The 22,571-nt window shown below is 51.0% G+C and overlaps 1 protein-coding gene across 2 annotated transcripts; it reads right to left on the reverse strand.

Moving 5' to 3' along the window:
• Nucleotides 1–4,343: 4,343 nt before the first annotated feature.
• ASXL1 (ASXL transcriptional regulator 1) lies at nt 4,344–22,438 on the reverse strand. 2 transcript variants are annotated; one of them, XM_068416368.1, is made up of 12 exons: nt 22,379–22,438; nt 17,438–17,520; nt 14,475–14,583; nt 13,239–13,359; nt 13,067–13,164; nt 12,637–12,730; nt 12,214–12,345; nt 11,602–11,765; nt 11,411–11,507; nt 10,832–10,937; nt 9,658–10,270; nt 4,344–8,927 (listed from the first exon to the last, which is right to left on the reverse strand). In XM_068416368.1, exons 1-12 carry the CDS (start codon nt 22,436–22,438, stop codon nt 6,021–6,023), a joined length of 4,584 nt encoding a protein of 1,527 aa, XP_068272469.1. In that variant the 3' UTR covers nt 4,344–6,020. The 2 variants fall into 2 exon arrangements, with proteins under 2 accessions (XP_068272469.1, XP_068272468.1); XM_068416367.1 differs by having other exon boundaries at nt 12,193–12,345.
• Between the last annotated feature and the right edge of the window lie 133 nt (nt 22,439–22,571).

Consider the following 22,571-nt stretch of genomic DNA (forward strand, 5'->3'; position numbering starts at 1 on the left):
GGGCTGGTGAGTGTCGCAGACGTGGGGATCGTGCCGAGGAGGCTGGAGCCCCCCGGCCGGCCCAGTGGCTCCGCGGGGGTCCTGCTGCTGGGCGGCAGCTCGCCCCCACCCCGCTGTTCACCCCAGTCCCTGGGAAACCAGCCCTGGGGAGAACAAACCCCTCCAGAGCCGCAGGGTCTCTGCCTGGAAAGCCACCTCGGCGCGGCGAGCCCCTCGCTCTGGTGCAGACGGGTGATGTTCAGCAGCAGAACTGACACCATCCCCTTGGGGATGCAGGATCCTCCCCGCTCCCAGTCCTGGAACAAGCCCACAGTTCCCAAAGTGTGGAAAAAGCGTAGTCCAAGGAGCATCCTGCCCCGTTACCACCCCCAACGATGCACTTCCTTTTGCTCAGTGCAATAGTTACTGCCAGTGCTGCTAAAGCGGGGGCTTGGCTGGGGCCGGAGGTGCTGAGCCAAGGGGGGCCCTGGAGCCCCGCGGCGGGGACGGGGTCCCAGCTCCCCCCGCCCGCGCAGGGGCCTCGCCACAACGTATAGATTGGATAAGTGGGAGCCCCCGTACGCTCATTGCAAAGGTAGATGTTGTCTCTCTCTTTGGAGGCAGCTTTTTTCTTCTTTTTCGGCCCCTCGGAGCCAGCGGACGGGGGCTGCTGCTCTGGGGGGGCTCAAGCTCGGTGGCAGCGGCTGGTCCCAGCCAGGAGCGGGCCCGGGCAGTTCACTCTGTAGCCTTTATGCCCGATTATCCTCCCCACACACTGGAAGAGAAGCAAAACCGCTGCCCTGCTCGTAGTCTTGGCACAGAAGCTGCCGGTGGCTCCTGGGGTCGGGCTCGCCTGGCCTGGCAGCAGAAGGGGGCACCGGTGCAGGGATGGTTTTCCCCAAACCGTGCCCGTCCCGTAGCGTTTGGAGAAAAGGGACCCAGGCCTGGGCGCAGTCGGGGTGTCCGTGCTGAGGTGGGGCAGGGGCTCGTCAGACCCAAGCCCATGCTGGGACCGAGGTGCGCCCGGGCTGAGTGCCCTGTCCCCTCTGTGTCCCCTGTCCCCCCAGGCAGGGCTCAGCCTCCTGCGTTCCCCAGCACTTCACAGCCCCGCTTGCTTTGCCCACTGCATCCCCCATACGTGGAATTTATGTAAATATTTATTTTTGTGTGAATACCATGAAGTAACGAACCTTTGATGAAATATGTACCCGCAGCCATTTGTGAGAGCCTGACGGTGCAGGAAGGAGAGGCAGAGACAATCGCTGTCCCGGCAGCCCCTCTCGCTGCGATTCCCCGCCCGAGGCCACCAGCGCCCTTCGCCATCCCCCATTAGTGTCAAAGAGGTGACCCAGGGGCTTACGGACAGATCACCATCAGCCACAGGGTGTTTACAGTTTTATTTATCCAAGCTTTAGCTGTCGTTACCAGACCACCCTTGAACTTGTCCGAGCACGTGCTGAAGGCGAGGAGCTCTGTTAAGCTGCACGGGGTCTGCCACGCTGTGACACAAACGGGATTGACTACGAAGGTCTGGCAGGGAGCTTTTTATATTTTCTTTTCATTTTTTTTTTGGGTTTTTTTGGTGAGCCGCAGCTTTACGGTTTCTCTGGCACGAGCCCCGCAGCCATCGCCGTGCCCTTCAGCTGCTCCATGCTCAGCCGCGGCTCGTCTGTGCTCCAGGACTGTTCCACAGCCACATTCCTGCGCTCCCACCGGGCAGGACGGGGGCAGGAATCGCTAGTCCGGGTTCTCACCGGGAAGGAGTGAGCAGGAGCAGAATACACCGGCTCTCCAGAGAGGCTGAGAGGTGGAAGGAGAATGCTGGGGTAGCAAATGGTCTGGATGGTCTTGGGTTTGTTTAAGAAAAGCTGATCACTGGTTGAGAAAATAGAATTTTTTTTTTTTTTTTAATTTTATTTTATTTTACACACACCCATCCTCCCCTGGACGTGCGGTTCCCATGACGGTGTTTCCACATGGGAGAGCGCTCCCGGGATTGCGAGCAGACGTAACTTGTACCTCCCCATCCGAAGGGCCGCTTCCCTCCCACGCGTGGCCGTCGGATTTAGTACCAGTTCATGAAAAAAAAAATGCTGCTTTGAACTCAGAGGGTTAATATACTTTTGATTTGTAATTTTTTGTAAAACTTTTTACAAGGTAGCATAGTATTTCACCAGAATACCGACTACAATCCGTCCATGGTCTGATTTTTATATCATTTAGTGGTGCTTTAGAAACTTTTGTTTGGTTGTTTCGGAGCTGTACGGCTCAGTTCTTCGCCTGTATCTACCTAAGACCAATGTGAACCTTTGTATTTTTGCTCCTCATTTTGGACTCAGTGGAAGTGTACTGTTTACATGTACAGAACTCCCGGCCCCTGTGTGTTCTGCGAGCCCCGCGGTTGAAGAGGAAGATGCACCTCACCCAGTTCGTCTGCTTAACCGAGCCACAGCTTCACCCACCGCCACGCGCCCCCGCCCCGGGGAGGCCCCACCACACTGACGCCCTTTAAGCAATTTTGGGTTTTGCACAAGCTAGTGTGTATTTTTTATTTTCTTTCTTTCCCAGTAGTTGATTTCTGGATTGGCTGCGATCCAAAGCGAGAGCTGAGCCCACGCTCGGTGCCCACCCTCGAGCGGGAAGAGCCGCGTGGCGCGGCTGCTTCACCCTCCTCCTCCTCCTCCCGACGCCGAGGCAGGAGGGTGGAAGCTGCCGAGCTCCACGCAGGGTTTCAGCGAGGCAGGAGAGCGCTTGAGCCGGGAAGCAGAGGGGGGAAACGCTCATCAGCTCATTGGGAGCATCCTTCACCCATGTGCTCCCCGAGGGGAAGGGTGGGAGCGTGGTCCCTGGGGGCTCCGAAGTGAAGCGGACGACGGAGCTTTCCTGAGGGCTCCGACAGCGTATGGCACTTAATGCAGCTTTTGAGGTGACACTTTATTGCTTAATCAATGGATCCATTTTTGAAATGATATTTTTGCAGATAGGCACCTATGCAACTCCACGTGGCTCTTAAGCAGATGAGCACTTCCTCCTCAACGAGCTTGATAAGAGTTATTTGTGTTATATACTGTGGATTTTTCCAGTAAATGTGGCTTAATATTTTAATTCTTAGAATGTGTGTCTATTATATATGTGATGCAACTTAATTCTGTTCTGTTTGTGGAATGATTAGCACAGGCCAACTCCCTGTTCCCTCACTTAACAAAGACCAATGAGCTGTTAATCGAGCTGTTCTCTCCATGGTATTACTTGCTAAATGCACTGATTTCATAAGTATGTGGAATCCTTTTTTTTTTTTTTCTTTTGAATCTGTATATCATATATAAGACTGAATCTACTTAATAAACACTGTATAACAAGAAGGGCTTTCTCCTCCACTGTCGAGCACCGCTGGGTGCTGCCGGCACCGGCCGCTGCCCCTCGCCCCGTCGCCAGCCCGCGGCCACTCCCCAGCCCCAACCTGTGCGATTGGTCACCAAAGCGGGACTAAATTTAGGGGTTAAAAGAAAAAAAATACATCTTTCAATAATTTTGATGTAAGCTGTGCTTTCCATTCCTTAACAGACAGCCGCAGGTGCCGTAGAGAGCAGCGTGAGCACTCACGAGTGGGGCTAGTCACAAATTTTATGCTTAACTTATATTTTGACAAAATTAATTTTGTGAAGTGTCTTGTTTTTTGTGAAAAAAAAGAAAAAAAAATGGAGTTTTCATTGAAGTTTGTGGAAAGTTCTCCCTCTCCCTCATGGAAAACACTGATTTTTCATTACCAGCTTTATTCCCTAAGTATAATAAATCTTTGCATCCTTACGATGTTTACCTCAAAGCACCATGTAGATAAAATCTGCTCGGCATCAGTGGCTGGCTGGGAGTCAGGAGGGCCCGGGGAGGACACGTCGGTTTGCAGCGTTGGTGGCCTTCGCCTTCGCCGGTGGGTGCCTGGTGGCAACAGCGGCCAGGTCACAGCGGTGGCCAGAGCTGCCCGGGGACACCAGGGCTGGTCTCGGTGCCACTGCCCGCAGGCGTCACCCCAGCGGGGCCGGGATCCCCCTGTTACTGCTCGGGGGTCCCGCACCCGGCTGCTGCTTTGGGGGCCGAGACAGCAGCGCAGCCCCCCCCCTTTTACTCACCCGAGCAGCTCTGGAACGCTCCCAGTTGGGAAAGAGGAAAGGCAAAGCAACGCTGCCTTAGAGCCCAGAGGATTTCAGCAAAGAGGACTGAAGCACCAGCGCAGGTTTTACAGCCTGTTTATTTTCCAACAGCACAAGGGACACCCAGGAGCAGCCCCCCGCGGGCTCCGTGCACCCCCCCAGCCCCGAGGGAGCAGAGCCAGGCCCCCGGCCCCGCGCCCCGTCTTTGGTAAGCAGGTCTGGTGCCTCCGCTCCGCCGTCCCCCACCCCGCTCACCCCAGGGTGCGGGCGCAGGGTGCTGGTGTCTCTCGCGTTCCCATGACACGAGGCTGGCGGGTGTGTTGAGGATAAACCATTTCAGAGATGAAACTCGGTGCATCCCTCCGGTTTGCATCTCAAACGGGGACTTGTACAGTTAAAAAAAAAGTGCACGGCCAAGGGAGGTAGGATAGAGCTAGAAAAGGGACAAGAAAAAATAAGAATAACCCCCTCCAAGGCTTGCTCCTGCCTGCTTACACAAAGGGCTGACCTCTCCCTCACGGAAGCGAGTCACGCTTGGTAAGTAACTGCTCCACAGAGGAAGAGTCACGTTTCTGCTCCCCCTCCCTGGATGCACAACGATGTCCATCTTCTTGCAGCGCAGCCACAGCCACGCTCGAGGAGCTGCGTTACAGCACCCGGCCCCAGCGCAGGCAGGACCAGGGAGCACACACGACTCCGCGCGTCCCCTGGGTCACCCTCCCGTCTGCACGTCCCAGTCCACAGCCCCCTGCACAGAGGGAGGCTCTGGGAACCAAGAGACCCCTTTGCCCATGGAGCCTTGCGTTAGGCCAGGCAGAATACAGTGGCTCTGACTCCAGCTGCAGATTAATAACTAACACCACTTTAATGCAATACTGCTGCAGAGCCTGGAAATCCAAGGGGAAAAAAAAACCAAAAAGAACCCTTTCTGTTCTATGTACATTACATCCATTTACAGAGTTGGCCAGTACTGTGTACAACATATAAATACATGATCAAACAGATGCATAGAGGATACTTACAGGAGCCAAATAATTCACTTTATACATCCAAGAATGAAAATATATAAAAAAAAAAAAAAAGGAAAAAACACTGCTTTAAATGTGGGATGATGGTCACACAGACGCAGAGCTGGACACTTGCCCGTGGCCAGCTGTTGCCGTGTTAAGGTCCTCGCTGCAGGACGTAACCGAGCTGCTGGGAACCTCCGCTGGGTCACACCAGTTTGTGGCAGGTCAGGCAGAGAGGCAGCCCCAGCAGCCAGGCACAGTTCCTCCATTTGCCCCTTTTCTTTCCTCTTCTTGCATCCTCCGCGTTGGCTCCAGCCAGGACAGGGGCAGCTGTACAGGGCCCGACAGCCCCTGCAGAGCGCGTCACTGGGCACCACGTCCTGCTGCAGCACCCCCAGACTGTGCAGAACCGTCCCCGTGGAGCAGCTCTTTGCTTACAGCACAGCAGCACTTCCCACACAAACCAGGAACGGAGATGGCAGAAGGGGAGAGTGGAAGACGGTAGGGCCTCACCTCGCGCAGCCCTGGAATACAAAACACCCCGGTCCAGTTCCTTTGGATGGAAAGATTTCCTCAGCAGAGGGTCCACGGATCGCCGCAGCGAACTGCCTCTCCCTCGGGGGTCAGCCAGAGCACAACCAGTACGTCCACGAAGCAGGAGCTCCCGCGGGGCGCAGCCCACCGAGACTGGAGTGTGACCATGAGCAAGGAAGGGCTTTGCACTGTAGATTGCAGTGGGAAGGCAAGTCAGCTCTCCTCACCACAACAACGTGGAGTAGCATTTCTACTATAAACAGAAGAGTATTTTGTGTACAGGTCTGAGGATCAGTCGTTATCAAAATACACACACTGAATATACACTTTGTCCCATGGCCGTGATTTATTATCTCACCACAAGGCACAGTACACAGAGCTTAGAGGGTCCTATACAGTCGTCGTGACAGAACGCCCCGCAGCCTTTACACATGATCATGGCTTTGAGGCTGCACGAGCACTTGAACGAGAGCTCGTCAACGCTGCTGCTGTCGGCAAACATCTGCACGGAGAGGGCCGTGCTGTGGCTTGCAGCAAAGTTCGCTTTGTGGGTGAGCTGCACCACGCTTCCAGCAAGGCTTCTGGGAAAGGCTGGAGTGTTGGATGAATAATTAAAGCTGGTGGAATTAAGCTGCAGCTTAGAAAGCTTCCCATAAAAGGCTTGCTTGATATTGAGCTGAGAGGGGATGGAGGAAGGCTCCAAGGGGTGGTTGGGTCCTTTGCCTGGTTCCCTCGAGAACTTAAAGAACGGCAAGTCCACAACCAGCGGGATGCTCGGCAAGTGCTCGGGCAGCTCCGCGGGGGTTTGCGCCGCATCCTTCCGGTTCTCCGCGTTCCTCTTGGCCGGGCTGCCACATGCCAACACCTTCTCGTGTCTCCTCCCTCCCAGGGTGTCGGTGTGCTGCTTTGGAGTCCACTCTTCCCTCGCAGCTGGCATCCCTTCTCCTGACGCGCAGCTCTTGTGCGGAGGAACCTGTTCGCTGGGGGACAAGGTTCCCACAGCTGAAACTGGGTCCAAAGCCCTGGGGTGATGCAGCCTAACGCCGGGGCTGCAAGGAAAACCAGAACCAAAGAGTTTCTTGCCTTGAACTCCAACATAATTTTTATTGACCGATGTACCTCCTGTCTGATTTGGATCACGAGAAGTTACAGTTGGAGGTAAAAACCGAGGCTCCGTAGAGGCGTTCAGCTTCTCTGGACTTTTATTTGTGATGACACTTGTCAACGGGTTGTGCTGCGGCACCCGACGGGCCTTGGACAACTCCTCTGGCTCCTCAAAGCTACAGGAAGAAAATGTTCTTTCCCGACGTCCCGTATCGTCAGGCTCCTGAGAGGCACTTGCCACATTTGCCACTTGGTCTTGGCAGCTTAAAGCTGAGCCAACTTTGGAATGTTTTTCTGGAATAGATTGATCCTCCACGTCCTCTGCTCCAGGCAGTGCTGCCCCTGACCCACACTTCTTCTCCTGGGGATCTGTGGAAGATCTCACTGAGTGGAAGTCATCACTCCTGCTTAGGGCACTCGTCTTTCTTCCTACATCTGGAGAAGATTTTTTGCCAGAATAGCGACTGTTCCCTCTCTGCATTTGCAGGGAGAGGCCTTCTGACTGCTTGTCCAGCGGTGGCTGTGTCATTTCCAGCTTGATGTTGGTGTGAGATACTGGGAGAACTTCTTCCAGTGGAAGGTTCCCCTTAAGCAGCTGCATCACCAAAGGGTTGTTGGTTTCAACAGAGGACACAGGCCAAGCAGAAGCTGTCGGCCGCTCAGGCTCCTGGGGCAGCTCCTGTGGTCCCCATGTGGGAGATGGAGATGCAGAGCTCATCGCTGCAGGGAAGTCCACAACACAGGCCAGACTATCTGCTTCCACAGACGATTTTGATCTAATCCTATCACACCTCTCAGCGCTGCTGTGACAGGAGTCATCTCCTCCAGCCACCTCCCTACAGCCGACACTTCTGAAACATCCATCCATCTCCACACTCTCATCAGCGACGTCACCTTCAAAATCCGAAGCAGTATCTGTTGTCTCGCTGTGCGTACTCCGTATCTCATCACCTCCATCTGCCTTGAACTCTTGAGTCTCTCTCGGTGGCTGATGTGCATTTTCTGGTTCAGTTCTGGGGCACCTCTCCCTCAGCTGAAGTTTTCCAGGGGTATCTATCCTATTCTGAGAAATAAAGTCATCGTGTACAGAGGGTTTCACCAGAGAATCTGCATTCTGTTCGTCACTACTCAGTGTGCCATCACTCTCTGCCTGCAGGTGTGAAAAGTTACACAGCGCAGGGGTTGCCCCCTCCACTCCTGCAGTCACTGGTTTGGAGTTATCGCTATCAGCGACACCTTTTCCCACCATTTCAGAGCCATTAAATCTAACTCCAGACCCCGTTTCTGGCTCAGGGCACTCTTTACCGCCTGATGACGATTCTGGCAGAAGGGCAGGACAACTGGAGGGCTTCTCCTTTACATCAGGATGACAATCCAGCTGCACGGCGGGAGCACCAACACCTCCGAGTTCTGACCCAAGCCTGTCTCCCGCAGGACTGACCACAGCTCCCTGCACCTGAGAACACGACAGACCGTTTACTGGAGGAGCCACACACTGCAGCTTCGCACTCTGCCTCTCCTGTGATGCCACACGAGATGGGGTTTCGGTCCTTGGGTCACAGAGGAGCTGCTCAGGGCTCTCCTCCTGCCTCTCCGAAGTTGCATTGTCTAAGGACGACCCAGTCAAAGCATCACAGAACTGCCTTCCAGGTGAACCACCACCAGGCTGAGCTTCCCCTGAGCTGGAGCCTGCAGTGCACTCCAGAACGCCGCTGCCCTCGCTCTTTGAAGAAAAGGGGTCTTGTCTTGAGGAGAGGAAGGAATTCGTGTCAACCTCCGGAGCAGCCGTCTCAGAGCTGGCCTTTTCCCCGTTCAGATGGAGAGACGACAGTAATTGTGCTCGTTGTAGATCTGACGAACGCTTTCCCCGAGCTCTCTTCGATCTCCTGTGCTCTGCACGGCTGCTGGGTTCTCCTCCACCAGCTCCTTCATCGGCGCTTCTCCCTCCACCTGGGCCGCCCCCACCTCCGATGGCTGCAGCAGCTTCTCGCTGGGCTCGGGCTTGCAGAGCACGGGCTTTAATGTCTGCGAGGGTCCTGGCCCCGGCCCTGCCCCGGCTGGAGGGCTCCGTGCTGGGGATGATCCTGGGGCATATCTGGTAAGCGGGCTGACCTTTAACCACCCAGGGTGGTTTAATACGTGAAAGTTGAATCTGAAAGAAAAGCAAAAGCAATTAGTTTTAGCGCTCGACCATTTTCAGACAGTGAAATGCATTTTAATAGCACCTGTTCACCACAATTCTTATCACAAGAATCCCACAAAAATTTAAAATTCCAACTTAAAAACTAATTTTGGCAGAGTAGGAGCATGTTCCCTGTAACCTCTGCTTACATGCTCTGTCGTGCAACATTAACACTCATACCAGAGCCCACAAATATGAAATAAGTGATTTGTGTTCAGATCTCCAGAAGTCAAACTGGTCTCCTTTACATCAGGATGGCTACCCTGAAGCTAACAGGATGGATAAACTAGTCTAGTTTATCTCTAGTCAAAATGGGAAAAGCCAGAAGGAACACTAAGATTCTGCCCAAAAGGAAAGGAACTGAGAAACTACACAGGATAACCAATCCGAGTTGAAGGTCTTTGCAACAAGTTACCCAGTTTCAGGAGAAGTGATTTCTGTATCCCCAGAAATACAAACTAACAAACAGAGCAAGTCAAGGTTACGCTGTGCTCTTGTGCAAAGACCTTGGAATGATTTTCCATTCTTTGCCTGTCTAAGACAGACAGTAAACTGTGGTAACCAGAGGCACTTCACCAGCTCTGCCAATGAAACCCTTCCACTTCTCCCAAGATGCCAACACTTGACATTTTAATAACGTTTTGATGCTACTGAGCGTGACAGCCCTGAGATACCACGCAGCTCTAATGCTCTCTCCTACCCGGATGGGTGGGACTTTGGGCTCCTCTTTAGTAGGCTGTGGCTTTTCTGGGTGAACACTTTCAATTGTGTTACGAAAGGACTGACGATCTTCAAGCCGGGGCTTCTTTTCGGGGAAGGACGCAGAGGCAGCCTCCTCAAAGCATTTCCTCTTGTGGTCCTTGGGCTCCTGAGCAGAGATCTCCTGGGGCAAGCTGGGAATTCTGGTTGCAGCTGCCAACGGCAGATCTTCCGATGTACTGTGTAATTTGGAAGTCTCTGGAGAGAGGTGCAATTCCGAGCTCTCTGGCTTCAGTCCTGCAGCCGAAGGGCTTGTCACGTCATCTTTCTCCAGGTCCATCTCAGGCTTTGGCTCTTTCTGAAGAGAGGAGTCTGGTCCCACAGCAGCAGCCTCTTTGGAAGCCTCCGTCTGCTCAGGGTCACGCAGTTTGTACAGGCTCCTCCTGGCTCTGCACCGCAGGTCGGCCCGGGAGCGTTTCTTGAAGCGCCCATCCCTCTGCCGCGTAGGACCGCGCGGCACTCTGCCTTCTCCCTTAGCAGACAGCCCTGTCCTGTTCTCAGCATCTTCCTGCACCAAATTCTGCTCCTGGGATTCTTCTTGGGTCAAGCCCAACCTATGAGGCAAACATAAAAACTAACTAAAAGCTCAAGCCCATCCTAACGTAAGCATTTCATCTTTTACTTACAGCTGTGCTACAGCTGTGTGCCACTATACACAGTAACACACAGGCTACAAAGCAGAGACTCATCAAAACCTCATCGAGTCAGTCTTAGTGCCATGGTCGAGTTGCCATGGTGGTGTCAGGGCAATGGTTGGACTCGATGAGCCCAGAGGGCTCTTCCAACCTGATTGATTCTGTGATGAGATGATTTGTACACTTGCTATCCCACATTACTGTCACAGGGAATGAGCAAAATAAGAAAATGTAAAAATTTATGATGGAAAATGAGTAATATTAACTTGTCTTGGAAACAAAATAGCAGAGCTACAAAACCCTGCTGCGACCCAGCCAATTGCACTAAGGATTCCCCTGGAGCAAGTCTGGATGAGTCACCCACAACCTGCATTTTCAAGGAGTTTATGCTGCATCTTCTCAGGTATCCGCAAGCAGAAACACACTCTGCCACCTGCACACACACAGATAAAACAGGACAGAGGAGGTAAAATGTCTCACTTTTGTCCATAGTAGTCCTCAAAGAACTTCTCTTTCCATTGCTCCACTCTCTTTTCCTTTTCCATCTCCTGCCGAATTCGAACTTGCATCTCATGGGTGAATTCACCTACGTGGAAGCAAGAGGCTGAAATTCAGTTCCAAACAAAACTGATTCTGCACAAGCAACCTTCTGTGTTTAACAGCACAGTAGCTGTATACACAAAGGACACATTTTCTGTTACCACCCTGCCCTCCCACCCTACTACGGATCCACGTGCTGCCTGCAACTCCTTAAGGGCAACGGTCACACGGCCTCAAGCAAGTCTGGAAAAAAATCATGTTTTACCAGACACAGGCCACCATTTAAGGAAAGATAAGTCTGGCACTACTTTACACCTCCACCACGTTGTTCTGAAGGTCCCGTGGCACCAAAGGAAAACACGTCTTTGATTTTAAAGAAAAAAAAGATGACAAGTCGGGGCAACATAGCCAGATACACTGCAAAGCTGGACTAAATTCCCAACTGCAAAATAAAAACAAAAAAAATCCCAGAAAATGAGTACCTATTCTCCAGCCACCTAGGAAAGCAACCCTACTCACCATCAGCTAGTCGTTCTCTCCAGCTCTGCGCAGCGTGGGTGAAGAACTCGTTATTCAGAGCACTGCCACTGAGACGCATCAGCCCATCAGCCCCAACCTAACGGGACAAACAGAAAACTTTGGCTCCAGCCATTTCCCAAGCAAGAGGCAACGCAGGGAATGGCAAACACCCAAGTGCTGCCCCCTCATACCTGTCTATCAACTTCTGGAAGGAGGTAAAGAAGCTGCTGCTGGAAGTGCGATGGGAGCGCGTTAAAGGTCCTGGAGTTCATCAGAGCTCGCAGGTTTGTATTGACAAGAATGGAACCGGGTGTTTCAAAGTCAATGTCCTCACCCCTGTTTCGTTTCATTTGCCCTGTAGTTTAAGCACAAGCAAATAAAATAAACATTGTTGTATAAAAGCATTTCAGCATCATGGGCAAGAAATTCATGTCAAACTACTACAGCAAAAGCAGTAAGATACGTGAGAAAAGACTGCAGTGAAGTATGAAGAAAGACTCTCAAACACACTGATTAATAGACATCTATCTGGAATTTTGATACGAGGTCACACTTCTGCCATATTCAGGTACAATTCTCCATGAGCTCTGCAGACTAGCCAAACTTTTAAACAATTGTCTCACTGATGTTCAGGGAGGAAGGTCCGGCCTGTGAGCCTCAAGATTGTCATACGCCTCCTGAAGGAAGAGACCCTTCGTGTTCTTTCCTCAGATATACACAGACTTCACCATTGCCTGCTTTTATGGCTGATTATTCTTCTAACTTTAACCAGAAGCACCTACCAGCTGCGGGCTTTCGGATACCTCTCAGAAGCTGCGGAGGATCCCTGTTTATTTCTGTTCTGCTACGCAAGGTGGCTTTGCACAGGGCCAAAGAGCTGCTGCTGCTGCTGGATGTGCTGCTGCTCTCCCCATCAGCATGCCTTCCTGTGAAGCCTAAAAGCAAAACAATTTCATAAAAATATGCAAAGAACAGCATAAGACCAACTTGAAGAGTGGTTTAACATACAAGAATTATCTGGCTAATAAGAGACCCACTATTACAGGGTATTGCCCAGTCACCAACTAGTTTGATGGCGTTACACACACACACAACTCTCTACAGTCACGTGCATTCTCACCAGGTGTTAGAGAAACCCCCAGGCAAACTTACAGCTAACAAGGACTACTGATTAGAAGCTATCTACACAGTCATTAGAAAACCACCACAACAAAAGCAGTGCTCACCAGAGGCAGACTCCATGTGCGCCCCATTGACTTTCAGGGGCGTTAAGACAACACGTGGCAGCATTACACCAGTCTTTTTCTTTTGTTTGGTTGTCTGCGGTCCAGAAAGAAACCAAAAACAAAACAAAGGAACAAAGACATTATGGAGGGGTAAAATAATCTTCTAACTAGCACTTTCCTCAGTTAAAGGACTACCTAGCTCCTAGGGAAACCTTCAGGTTACATTCATGAATAGCAGAGGATTCAGAATTACCTTGCTGTACACGATCCCTCCCCATACTGCAAGCTCCCCACCTAAGGAGACAGACCCCTAACTCTCTCTGAGGTACCTGTGCACAACCAGCCCCGTCACGCTCACCCAACTATCATGCAGTAACAAAAGCTCCTCCTGAGATGCTTCGTGCTTCCCATGAGTCCCACTTTTTCCTACCTGGGAGGCGGATCTGTAGCTCTCCCTGGTCGCAGCGTGTCCCTTGCTCTGAGATTCAGTGGAACACGAGGCGTTAGACGAGGTTTCATCAAGAGACACTGAAAGAGATGGGCGCTCAGTCAGACACAGAAGTAGATCCTATAGTTTAAGATTAATGTCATTAGACACTTACCATCGTTGTCACCACTCACAGTGCTTGCTTCATTGGACTCGCAACTTTCTGCGTCCGCTGTGTCCTCCAGCTCCTCCCCTTCTGGCACAGACAGACTCCGAGACCACTGCAAGGCATCCTTCTAAAGGGGCAAACAGAAGGGGGTGGCTGCACAATCCTCCCTCCCAACCACTGTGACTTAAACCAATGGGAACAGAGAGTTTAGTGGATATAGTTTTTAAGCTTAATTTTTTTTTTCATCTTCCCTATTTTAATCCTTGATGCAAAAAGATATTTTAAAGTATATTTAGGCTCATAGCGGAGCAGAAGTAATCTAAACTATCAGCACACTTCATAGACACCTCCTAGACAAGTAAGTCAAACATATCCAAAATACATAAGGTTAATAATTCATCACACTTTTCTGTAAGCAAGCAGTTTCTATTAAAGAGAAATATCTCATTCTTACTGCGAAAGAACAGGTAGCATCAGAGTAGCCAAATACTAAGAAAGGAAGCTTAAGAGATGTATTTACTGCTTGTATAATCAAAGCCATTTCAATGCCATCTATTTTCAGCAAAATATGGCAATTCAACAACATTTTCTGACAGCAGAAAAAAGAGGCAAATGAAACAGCTGAGATACCTGTTGTCTATCAAGCTGATATTTATCAGGAAATCCAACGGTACAAAACAATGCAAAAGAAAAGCCTGAGACCAGAAACATGTTCAACATTTAAGATTACTGGGACAATAAACTAAAAATAAAAAAACATTCCAGAGAGACCTCGAGATCTGAGGAAAATGGTGATGCTAAATATACACAGAATGCAGTGGAACACAAAACAACCAACCAGAAGAATGAATATACATTTTCCTATCAGGATTTTACTTGTAGCTACAAGCTCTCAGACCAATTTAATCTATTGGTTCCCCTGTGGCTGGCAGAGAAGGAGTGAATAGGACTGTTCTAATAGGCAACCACCTGAGCTGGACACCAGCTATTGGAGTAAGAGGATTTATCTTGCTTGTGCAATTCAAGAAATAATAGGGGTTTTTTTTAAAGGAATTTATCATGTATGGTTGGATATAGCTGAAAGGTACAAGCTCCAACGAAAGAAAGAATTCCAGACACGTTCACATGACGACCCCACATGCAGCACGTTCAGTTCATACGATGCTCAGCGGCAGCTCAACACTCGGCTACACGTAACACGCAGAACTCGCAGCTCAGCTGAGAGCAGGACTCGGCATTTACCTTGAGTGTGAAAAGGCTGATGCGTCCCGGCAGCTTGTAGAAGAGTCCGTCACCCCCCCTGGAATTGGAGTGGAGCATGGCGTTGAGGCAGGCGAGGGGAGAAGTGCCACTGAAACACAGGAAGGCAGGAGGCGGTAAGCTTTAAGAAACGGCCTTATCAAGAAACAGCCCAAAAGACGTTTAAATGGGCATCATTTCGCTGATGGAGGGGAAGAGATGATGCTCATCAACTCCACGGGCCGGGCACTTCAGCCAGAGCAGTATCACTGTCTTCCTTTCTGACCTGTACATCAGCCCCAACACATCACAGCGAAGCAATCAGCAGAAAACAGGACAGGTTACACCGATTTTGAAGTTACTCTCAGCCATTTTTCGACATTTCTAATTTTTATTACCCGTTTCCTCCCTTTCTCTTCTTGAAGCTTTCAGAGTTGGACTGATTTTACAAAAAAAAGAAACCAAACAGATTTTTTCAGCAGTAGAAAGATGTAAAAAACCAGCACAAATAGTACACATACGTGTTTCTGGAATGTCCTCCCTGACATGTCACAGACAAAACTGCACCAGCAGAGTTAGATATAAAAGGTCTGATGCACTAATTTGTCAAGTCCTACATAACTCTGGTTAAAACAACCACCCTACGCTCACGCTGGGGGAACTTCTGTGCCACGTAATCTCGTGCTTTCCAACACGTCACGCGTGTACAGGCAGAGAGTTACCTGGAAGAGACATTAGGGCAGCATTGATTGTGTTATTATTAAAAGTGAAACTGAAAACTGGACGGAGACAAAATACTTCAAAGAAAATAAATCTCAAGTTGCAAACTTAGCACAGTTTCTGTTTCCACCCTGAATGCATTTGTTTTTTGGACGTTTCTTCACAAGCCTTGGCAACAGACAAAATCACCCTGTATCACTTTCAGATAAGATGACAAAAATTTCCAGCCTTCTGTCCCATTAGACAGAGTTTTCCCTCCTGTGTTTAACAGAACGCTCCCAGCACGCTAACCAGCCACGGGCACGCTTTCTCAGAGCAGCAAAATAAACAGTTTTACCCAAGATGAGAAAAAAAAAGCAGTTAAAAAACAGTTAAAACTCTCCGAGGAGCCAGAACTCAGCAATGTGCTGGGCCCAGGTGTCCTGGCTCGAGCAGCACCCACGCAGGACCGTTGGTGCCACCCGTAAGGAACACGGCCCTTGCAGCAGGCCAGCGTGACCCCACACCGGGGAACCAGGCTCGGGACCGATTCAAAGCGAAAACCATCTCGAGCCACCAAGCTACTTCCTTCAGGAAATGGAGTTTCAGGAAGGGCTTCTATGCGAGCACCAAAGTCTGCAGCGTATTTAGCTAGGCAGGATCACCGCCTTTATTCTGTGAACAATCACGGTCTGAAGAAAAGAGTCTTTTCTTAAAGCAGAGAATTACTGACCGGGGAAGGAAAAGCAGATATCCCGGGGGAAAAACACTGACCTTTAGAGGAACAATTTAGCTCTGTGGGATTTAACTTGACACATGCTCCAAAGTTTGGTCTTTAGTTACATACTATGACAGGTCACTCGTCAAAACTGGGAGAGCACCAAGATAATTTATGTGTGTGAAAAGAGACCTGCTGTTACCTTTAGCAGAGGACAGCCTATGCATGTAGATCTTCAACTATCTGCTGAAGTAAAAGGGCTGATGTAAGAAAGGTGAGGAGTATTGATTAAAACAAAGATACATGAAGGTCCTCATTAAAAGCCCATCTGAATTCTACTCCGAGCTGTGACACCACCGCCCATACCCAAACCAGTGAAGATCTCCTCGGCAAGGACCGCCGGTGGCAGGTGGGTGTTCTAACAGCTCCGGTGTCGATGCAGCAACACACGCCGGCATCGTCCCTCTCCACACAATGCAACTCCTCCACACACACCTCTGTATGCATCACCAGTTTTCACTATTCAAACCATGCCAGCTGTTTCCTGATTTCAGACATGAATAAGGAGCAGAAACAAGCTAACATTTTGAGTTGTTAGGTCCCAGAAGAAACTCGTTTACCTTCTGCAGCTGGGTAAAGTACAGGCTCAGGGAACACAAACACCATGGTGAAAAAGAGTCCACAGAGTAAAGGTGAGGGGAAGCAAGACTAGAATAGCCCACGCATCTGGGTTCCCCAGAAGTCAGTCAACGGGCAGCAGCCAAATGAGACTGTTTTTTCTGTCACTGGCAGTCAACCTTTCTTTCTTTGCCACGCAGCACTAACTGAGGCACTTGGACTATCACGGTTCCCTACTGCCTTCGATTTGCAAGACTCTGTATTGCTCTTCTGCTACTATCACAGAAACAGATGGACGTTCACAGGAACGTAACCAAGGAAAACAGTCTCCCACTCCAGTCGTTTCCGAGGCTCCACATAAGGTCCTTTTTCATATGAAACCCACGTCAAGATGGGCATCTCCTCCATGCAATGTCAAGACCCACAACAGCGTGAGCTGCGCTATCACGGTGCTCAAAAATCTGAGCAGAAGCCAGTACAGTAATATAAAGCAACGAGGGTTTTTTTTTCAGTCTCATAAAACATAACGTCTGCTCTAGAAATGAAGCATCCGAAGAGACAGACTCAAACTAGAATCACAATAGCAGAAACTACTGGGAACTGCTCATGAAAGAACCACACAAGTAAGTGGTAAGAGCAACACAGTGCAGGAGGCTGACCTGCACTAGGTGTTTATTTTACAATAGATGGATGAAGGGGACTCTTCTCAAAAAAGCCAAGAACAGCTTCCAGTTATTGTCAAAAAAAAAAACCCCACACAACCTGTATATAAATGTCTGTACTGTCACCAGAAATTACCATGCTGGAAGGAGAAAAAAGGAAGAGGAAGAGTGGGCTGGAGACGAAGCAGAATTGCACGAAGCAACACAAGCCTTCATGGGCAGCCTCCCCCACGCTCCACGCTGCTTTAGACCAGATCATCAATACTAACCTCATTTCCTTCAGTCCTTCAGCCTCTATGACCCGCAGGATCTGTTTGGGGGTCATAGGAGCATCAGAGTAATTTTCCAGCACCTGAAAAGACAGAAAGATCACGTGTCATTACAGAATTTGCTTCTGCAGCCACAGAGCTGCTCCGTAAGCTGGGGTTCAGGTCCAATAATACGCCTCTTAAAACTTTGTTCATCCGCAAAAGACGCATGCCAAAAATGTCAGGTTACCTCCAGATTAGATCACGGGAAGCACCACAAAAGACTTACCTCATCGTGGTCCCTAATTAACTGTAATACAAATATGAAGGAGAGAAAAAGCAGCAGACTTTGGCCTTGAGCCCATAGCATGAAACCAGTGGAAGCTTCACCACAGACTTCAACATACATTAGACCGAGCTGCTGCCACTTACGAGCTGCTGCCACTTACAACCTCCAAAACTTTACACCTTTAACGGTGTAAAATGTTCTCCCTGCCCTACACCTTCCTACCTCTCAATAACGCATCCAGTATTTTTCTGCCGATAACAATGTTACTGTACAACTCTCTAGCTGCATAGCGTTCCTTCCTTGGATTACTGCATCCATTTCATCCTCGCTCCATCTCAAGTATCACGGGTAAGAGTCAGAATTCTTGTCAGAGAAGGACAGAATTCAGAAAAGAACAACAATAACAGTAAAGGATGTGGAAAAAAAATATGGCTAGAGACACTAAAGAGATTTGGACTGCTTGCCTTTGAAAGAAAATGAGTAAAATCAGGTATTAAAAAGGCAATACAACAAATAACTCATCCTTTCATTTATTATATGAAAAATGAAATTGCCACTTATATGCGAAGAGCTAAAGAGGCAATTACATTTATTTCTTTTTTTAAAGCCTGTGGAACTTAACTGCTCCAACGTGTCTAGAAGCAAGAACTCCCGGACTCAAAAAGAGGACCGGACATTTCTGTGGATAAGAAGATTACCCACACAAACAGGAAACAATGAACAAAAATAAGCTGCAGTGGATGTAAACCACGACGTTTCTCTGGGAGCAGATTACCCTACAGCTGCCGAGCAGGCGCCGTCTCCCGCGCCTGCCGCCGAAGCAGACAGAGCTGCTCCCTGAATGCAAAAGACACTGAACTCAACAGACCTCTGGGTCTGACCGAGCAGAGGCTGCGACCGAGGCCCAGGACACGGCCCGAAACACCCAGGGAAAGCAGCAGGGTATTCACCCAGGAACTTTTTGATCGTAACTGTGGTCTAAATTCCCCTAAGGTAACGGCCACAGTGATGCACAATCCTGATTTCGCTTGTCACCACGCTGCAGAGGAGTCAGCACCACGACGCTGTCTTTCAGTCTGACTCGTGTGAGAAGCCAGAGAAGGAACCCAAATGCCCCATTTACATCAGCAACATCTAGAACGGCGTCGCTGCAGCGCCGTGGCAAGGCACGAAGCCTGCCGCCTGCCTCGGGGAGTCGCGTGAACGGGACGTTGGCAACGAGAAAATGTTGTGCAGGGCCCCGTTTGCATCTCCACACCATCTCCAACCTCTGCAAGGAAAGAAAAACCCAACCCATGTCGCTGGAGTTCTGCACTTCAACTATATTTTGTGACAAAAGGAATTTCTTAAATCACATCTTCAGATGCCTGAAGATCGCACGCATCGGTGGTGCTAACCTGGCAGGGGATGGAAATTTGAGAGCTACGTAACCTGAGATAAAAAACACAATGAAAACACAAGGAGATTAAAGAAAAGATCAAAGAAAGTGATAAGCCATACTCAGAGAGTAAACAATTTTAATTCCAAGTCAATACAGCTCCATCACACCTTTTCCTCCGCTAATTAAAAACCCTCCCCAGGTTACGACGTGAACTGTCAGCCCCGTCACTCCAAGGGAGCAGAGAGCCGACGAGGGCAAACACGTCGCTCCCGGGTCGAGCACAAGATCCACCAAATGGAACATGCCTGTGCTGAGAAATAGGGAAACTCTTCACAGCTTCTAAAACCTCGCTCGAGTGGCAGACACGGCAAGCGAAACACACAGCCTAGAACTGAGCACGAACGAGCATTTACATAAAGATAAAAGGATCTGTGCTCAGGGGAACAATTCCCAATCAACAGCTGTGTGAAGTGTACAGGCTGCTTAATGGAAGAACTGGGGGAGAGAAGACCCTGCAGCTTCAGCCACCACAGCCCTGACACTGCCCCTGCCATGCCAACCCTCCCTCAGGACCTACAACCCAAACACCCTTAGCCAGTCCTGACCCCCAAAAAGAGTTTTTTCCCCCTCCACTATCTATAATACCGATAGTCAAGGGCTCCCATGTCCTTAATTATGGAAGTTTACATCAGCCCCCCAATTAATTTACCAGACGCCTGGCTCTGGCAGCACTTGTTGAATAGTCCTGCAGTTCTGGGTGTTCAAATGAATCTTTAAAGGGTTATTTTACGGGATGTGCTTGGCATCAGCTCTGTAGGAGCAGCGACACTGAGAAACACTTTTGCCTGCGATTCTCCGAACCATCGAGAGGAATACAAAATACAACAGTGCACGGCAGAAAGGAAAATTAAAAGCATTTTGACAGGGAGCATGTGCAAGACTAGTGTTAAATAAAGATCTATTTTTAGTGGATTTACAATCAGTCCTGCAAGCTGGAAGTGCAGCTACGCAACTGTAGGTCTCTCTAAGTGGATAATCTAGTATGGGATCATTCTATTTCTGGTTCATCAATGGCTCTAAGATGCTGTTGAGGCTTAGACATCTCATGCACCCACTGTGCCTGTGCCTGAGGCTCTGGCCAAAAGACAGGCGAGAGGAACCGTGTGAAGAGATGCCCTCTCATCACACAATGAGGGTGAGGAGGTGTATTAGGAGACAGCTTGAGAGCCACAGTCTCGTGTGCTGCTTTGGGCAGCCCATAAATACTGATTTTTTTCACCTGTTAGAGCTCAGGAAAGTTGAATGAGGTGACTTTGTGCAAGGTCACCTAGCACTGCCTCTGCTCCGAGGTCACCTACCAGCAAAGCATCCCAGCCACCTGCAGCGATGTGCTGGACCCACAGACCCAGGATCTCAAAGAGAAATGCACAGTGACGTACTAGACCACCACATTCCTGCAGTGAAGTTCTACTGTGGCTGGACTATGTCCTTTGCCAGTTTTTCAAGCAAAGTCATGTGGGTCTAAAATATTATAATTTACACACAAAGGATTATGCAAGTTGCTGGAAGACAGATGCTTGTCTGATTAGGTTTCCTCTTGGCAAGCAGTAAGAAAACACTCCGATAGCCAAACAAACCTTACTCAGAAGGAGCACCAAGACTGAACTTAAATACGCTCAATACCAGACACGAGTCTCAGCTGGACTCACCCCTGCTGTTCCTTCTGAGTGTTTATGTGCCCCAATACATAACCTGGCCAGGCAAAATCAAAATAAACATGCACACAAAAGAAAAAACAAGTGAACAAAACACCCTCAGGCCCTGTAAACTCGTTTCTACAGAGGTCCATATGCTACATAGCCAGGACACAGGGTTATTGGGCATTGGAATGGGCTGCCAGGGAGGTGGTGGAGTCACCATCCCTGGAGGGGTTTAAGAGAAGACTGGATGTGGCACTTAGTGCCATGGTCTAGTTGACACAGTGGTGTCAGGGCAGTGGTTGGACTCGATGATCCCAGAAGTCTCTTCCAACCTGATTCATTCTGTGACACTCATCCTTACAAGCCGAGTACCACTGACGGGGCTACGGGGAGGAAACCGCAGAGATCTGTCCATGCTGGCCGCAGGCAGTTGGATCATCCCGTACTCCGTGTACTGGCACTCCTGGACCTGCACAGCTCTGCGTCACCGTGTCACCGAGAGAGCAGCTCCGAGGCAGAGGCCAAAGAGAGCAAGCTCCTTCCAGCCAGCCGCAGGAGGGGACAGCAGCGACCACGGGCACCCCTGGCAAGCAACAAGCCTGAACGCCTCCAAATGCACCCCTTAAACAGAACCACGGACCGGTTCACCCTCGCTAGCTAAAAGACACTGAAATAATTTCTCTTCTTATGTTTATAAACCAGGTTTAAGGCAGATATGACTTAAACGCTTTGCAGAGAGAAATTACCGTTCTCCCATCGCGACGGCGGTGCTCCAACAGACCGACACCAACACCGCCAAGGCACGGCGGGTTTGGAAGTTTAAGCCTCCAACAAGCGGATTCCCAAAGACAAAGAGACTCGGACGTACCCACTGCGACGCCTCCGAAAAACAAAAGTGGCAAAATAACGTCGGACCGCAGCGACGCTGACCCCGGGGCTCGGCACCGGCAGCCGAACACCCGCCGCTCGCATGTTTCGGGCGCTGCCGGTGCACGGAGGGAACCTGCAACCTCAGGAATCAAACCAGAAAGTTTTGACAGCGGCGCTGCCCAGGCCGCGGGCCAGGCCGCTCCCCGGAGCCTCCGGTTCCTCCCTCCGAGCCCCAAGTCAGTTGAAAGGAAGAAACGAACCGTGCCCGCACGGAGCGCGGCCTCAGCCCCGCCTGGGCGACCCCCGGGGCAGCAAACACCGAACCGCCACCGCTGCGGGACGGCACCTCCCCGAGAGGCTCACCGCCTCCTCCCCCCGGGGTTCTTCTCCTTCGCACCCGGCTCGGGAAGCAAAACCACCGGGGAGGAGACACCGGCCGCGGGACCTCGGGGGGGCACCGGCGACACCGCCCCCGCCGAGACCCGGCCCCCGGCTTGGCGCCGCCGGGGCGCAGCGCCCGCTCCCCCCCCGCCCCGCCGCGGGCGGCGCCCCCGGCCCCGTTACTCGAGGAGAGGCCGGAGCCGGCGGCGAGCGGAGCCCCCCGGGCGGGGGAGGCCCCTCGGGGCCCGGCCGACCCCCGCGCCCCCTCCCCGGGGCCCTCCCCGGGGCCCACCCCGGGCCCTCCGCGGCGGGCCGGCCGCCGCCCCCCCCCCCCGCCTCACCAGGCGGGCGGCCTCGGCCCACGTGCGCTCCTTCTTCCTCCGCTGCTTCATCTCCTTCATCCTCCTCCCGCGCGGGGCGGCGGCGGGCGGGCGCGGACCGTTAGGCGCGCGGGCGGCGGGCGGGCGGCGGCGGGGGCGGGGCGGGCGCGCGCGGGCGGGCGGCGGGCGCGCGGCGGGCGGGGCGCGAGGCGGG

This window comes from Nyctibius grandis, chromosome 19 (assembly GCF_013368605.1).
Source record: "Nyctibius grandis isolate bNycGra1 chromosome 19, bNycGra1.pri, whole genome shotgun sequence".
Classification (NCBI taxonomy): Eukaryota; Metazoa; Chordata; class Aves; order Nyctibiiformes; family Nyctibiidae; genus Nyctibius; species Nyctibius grandis.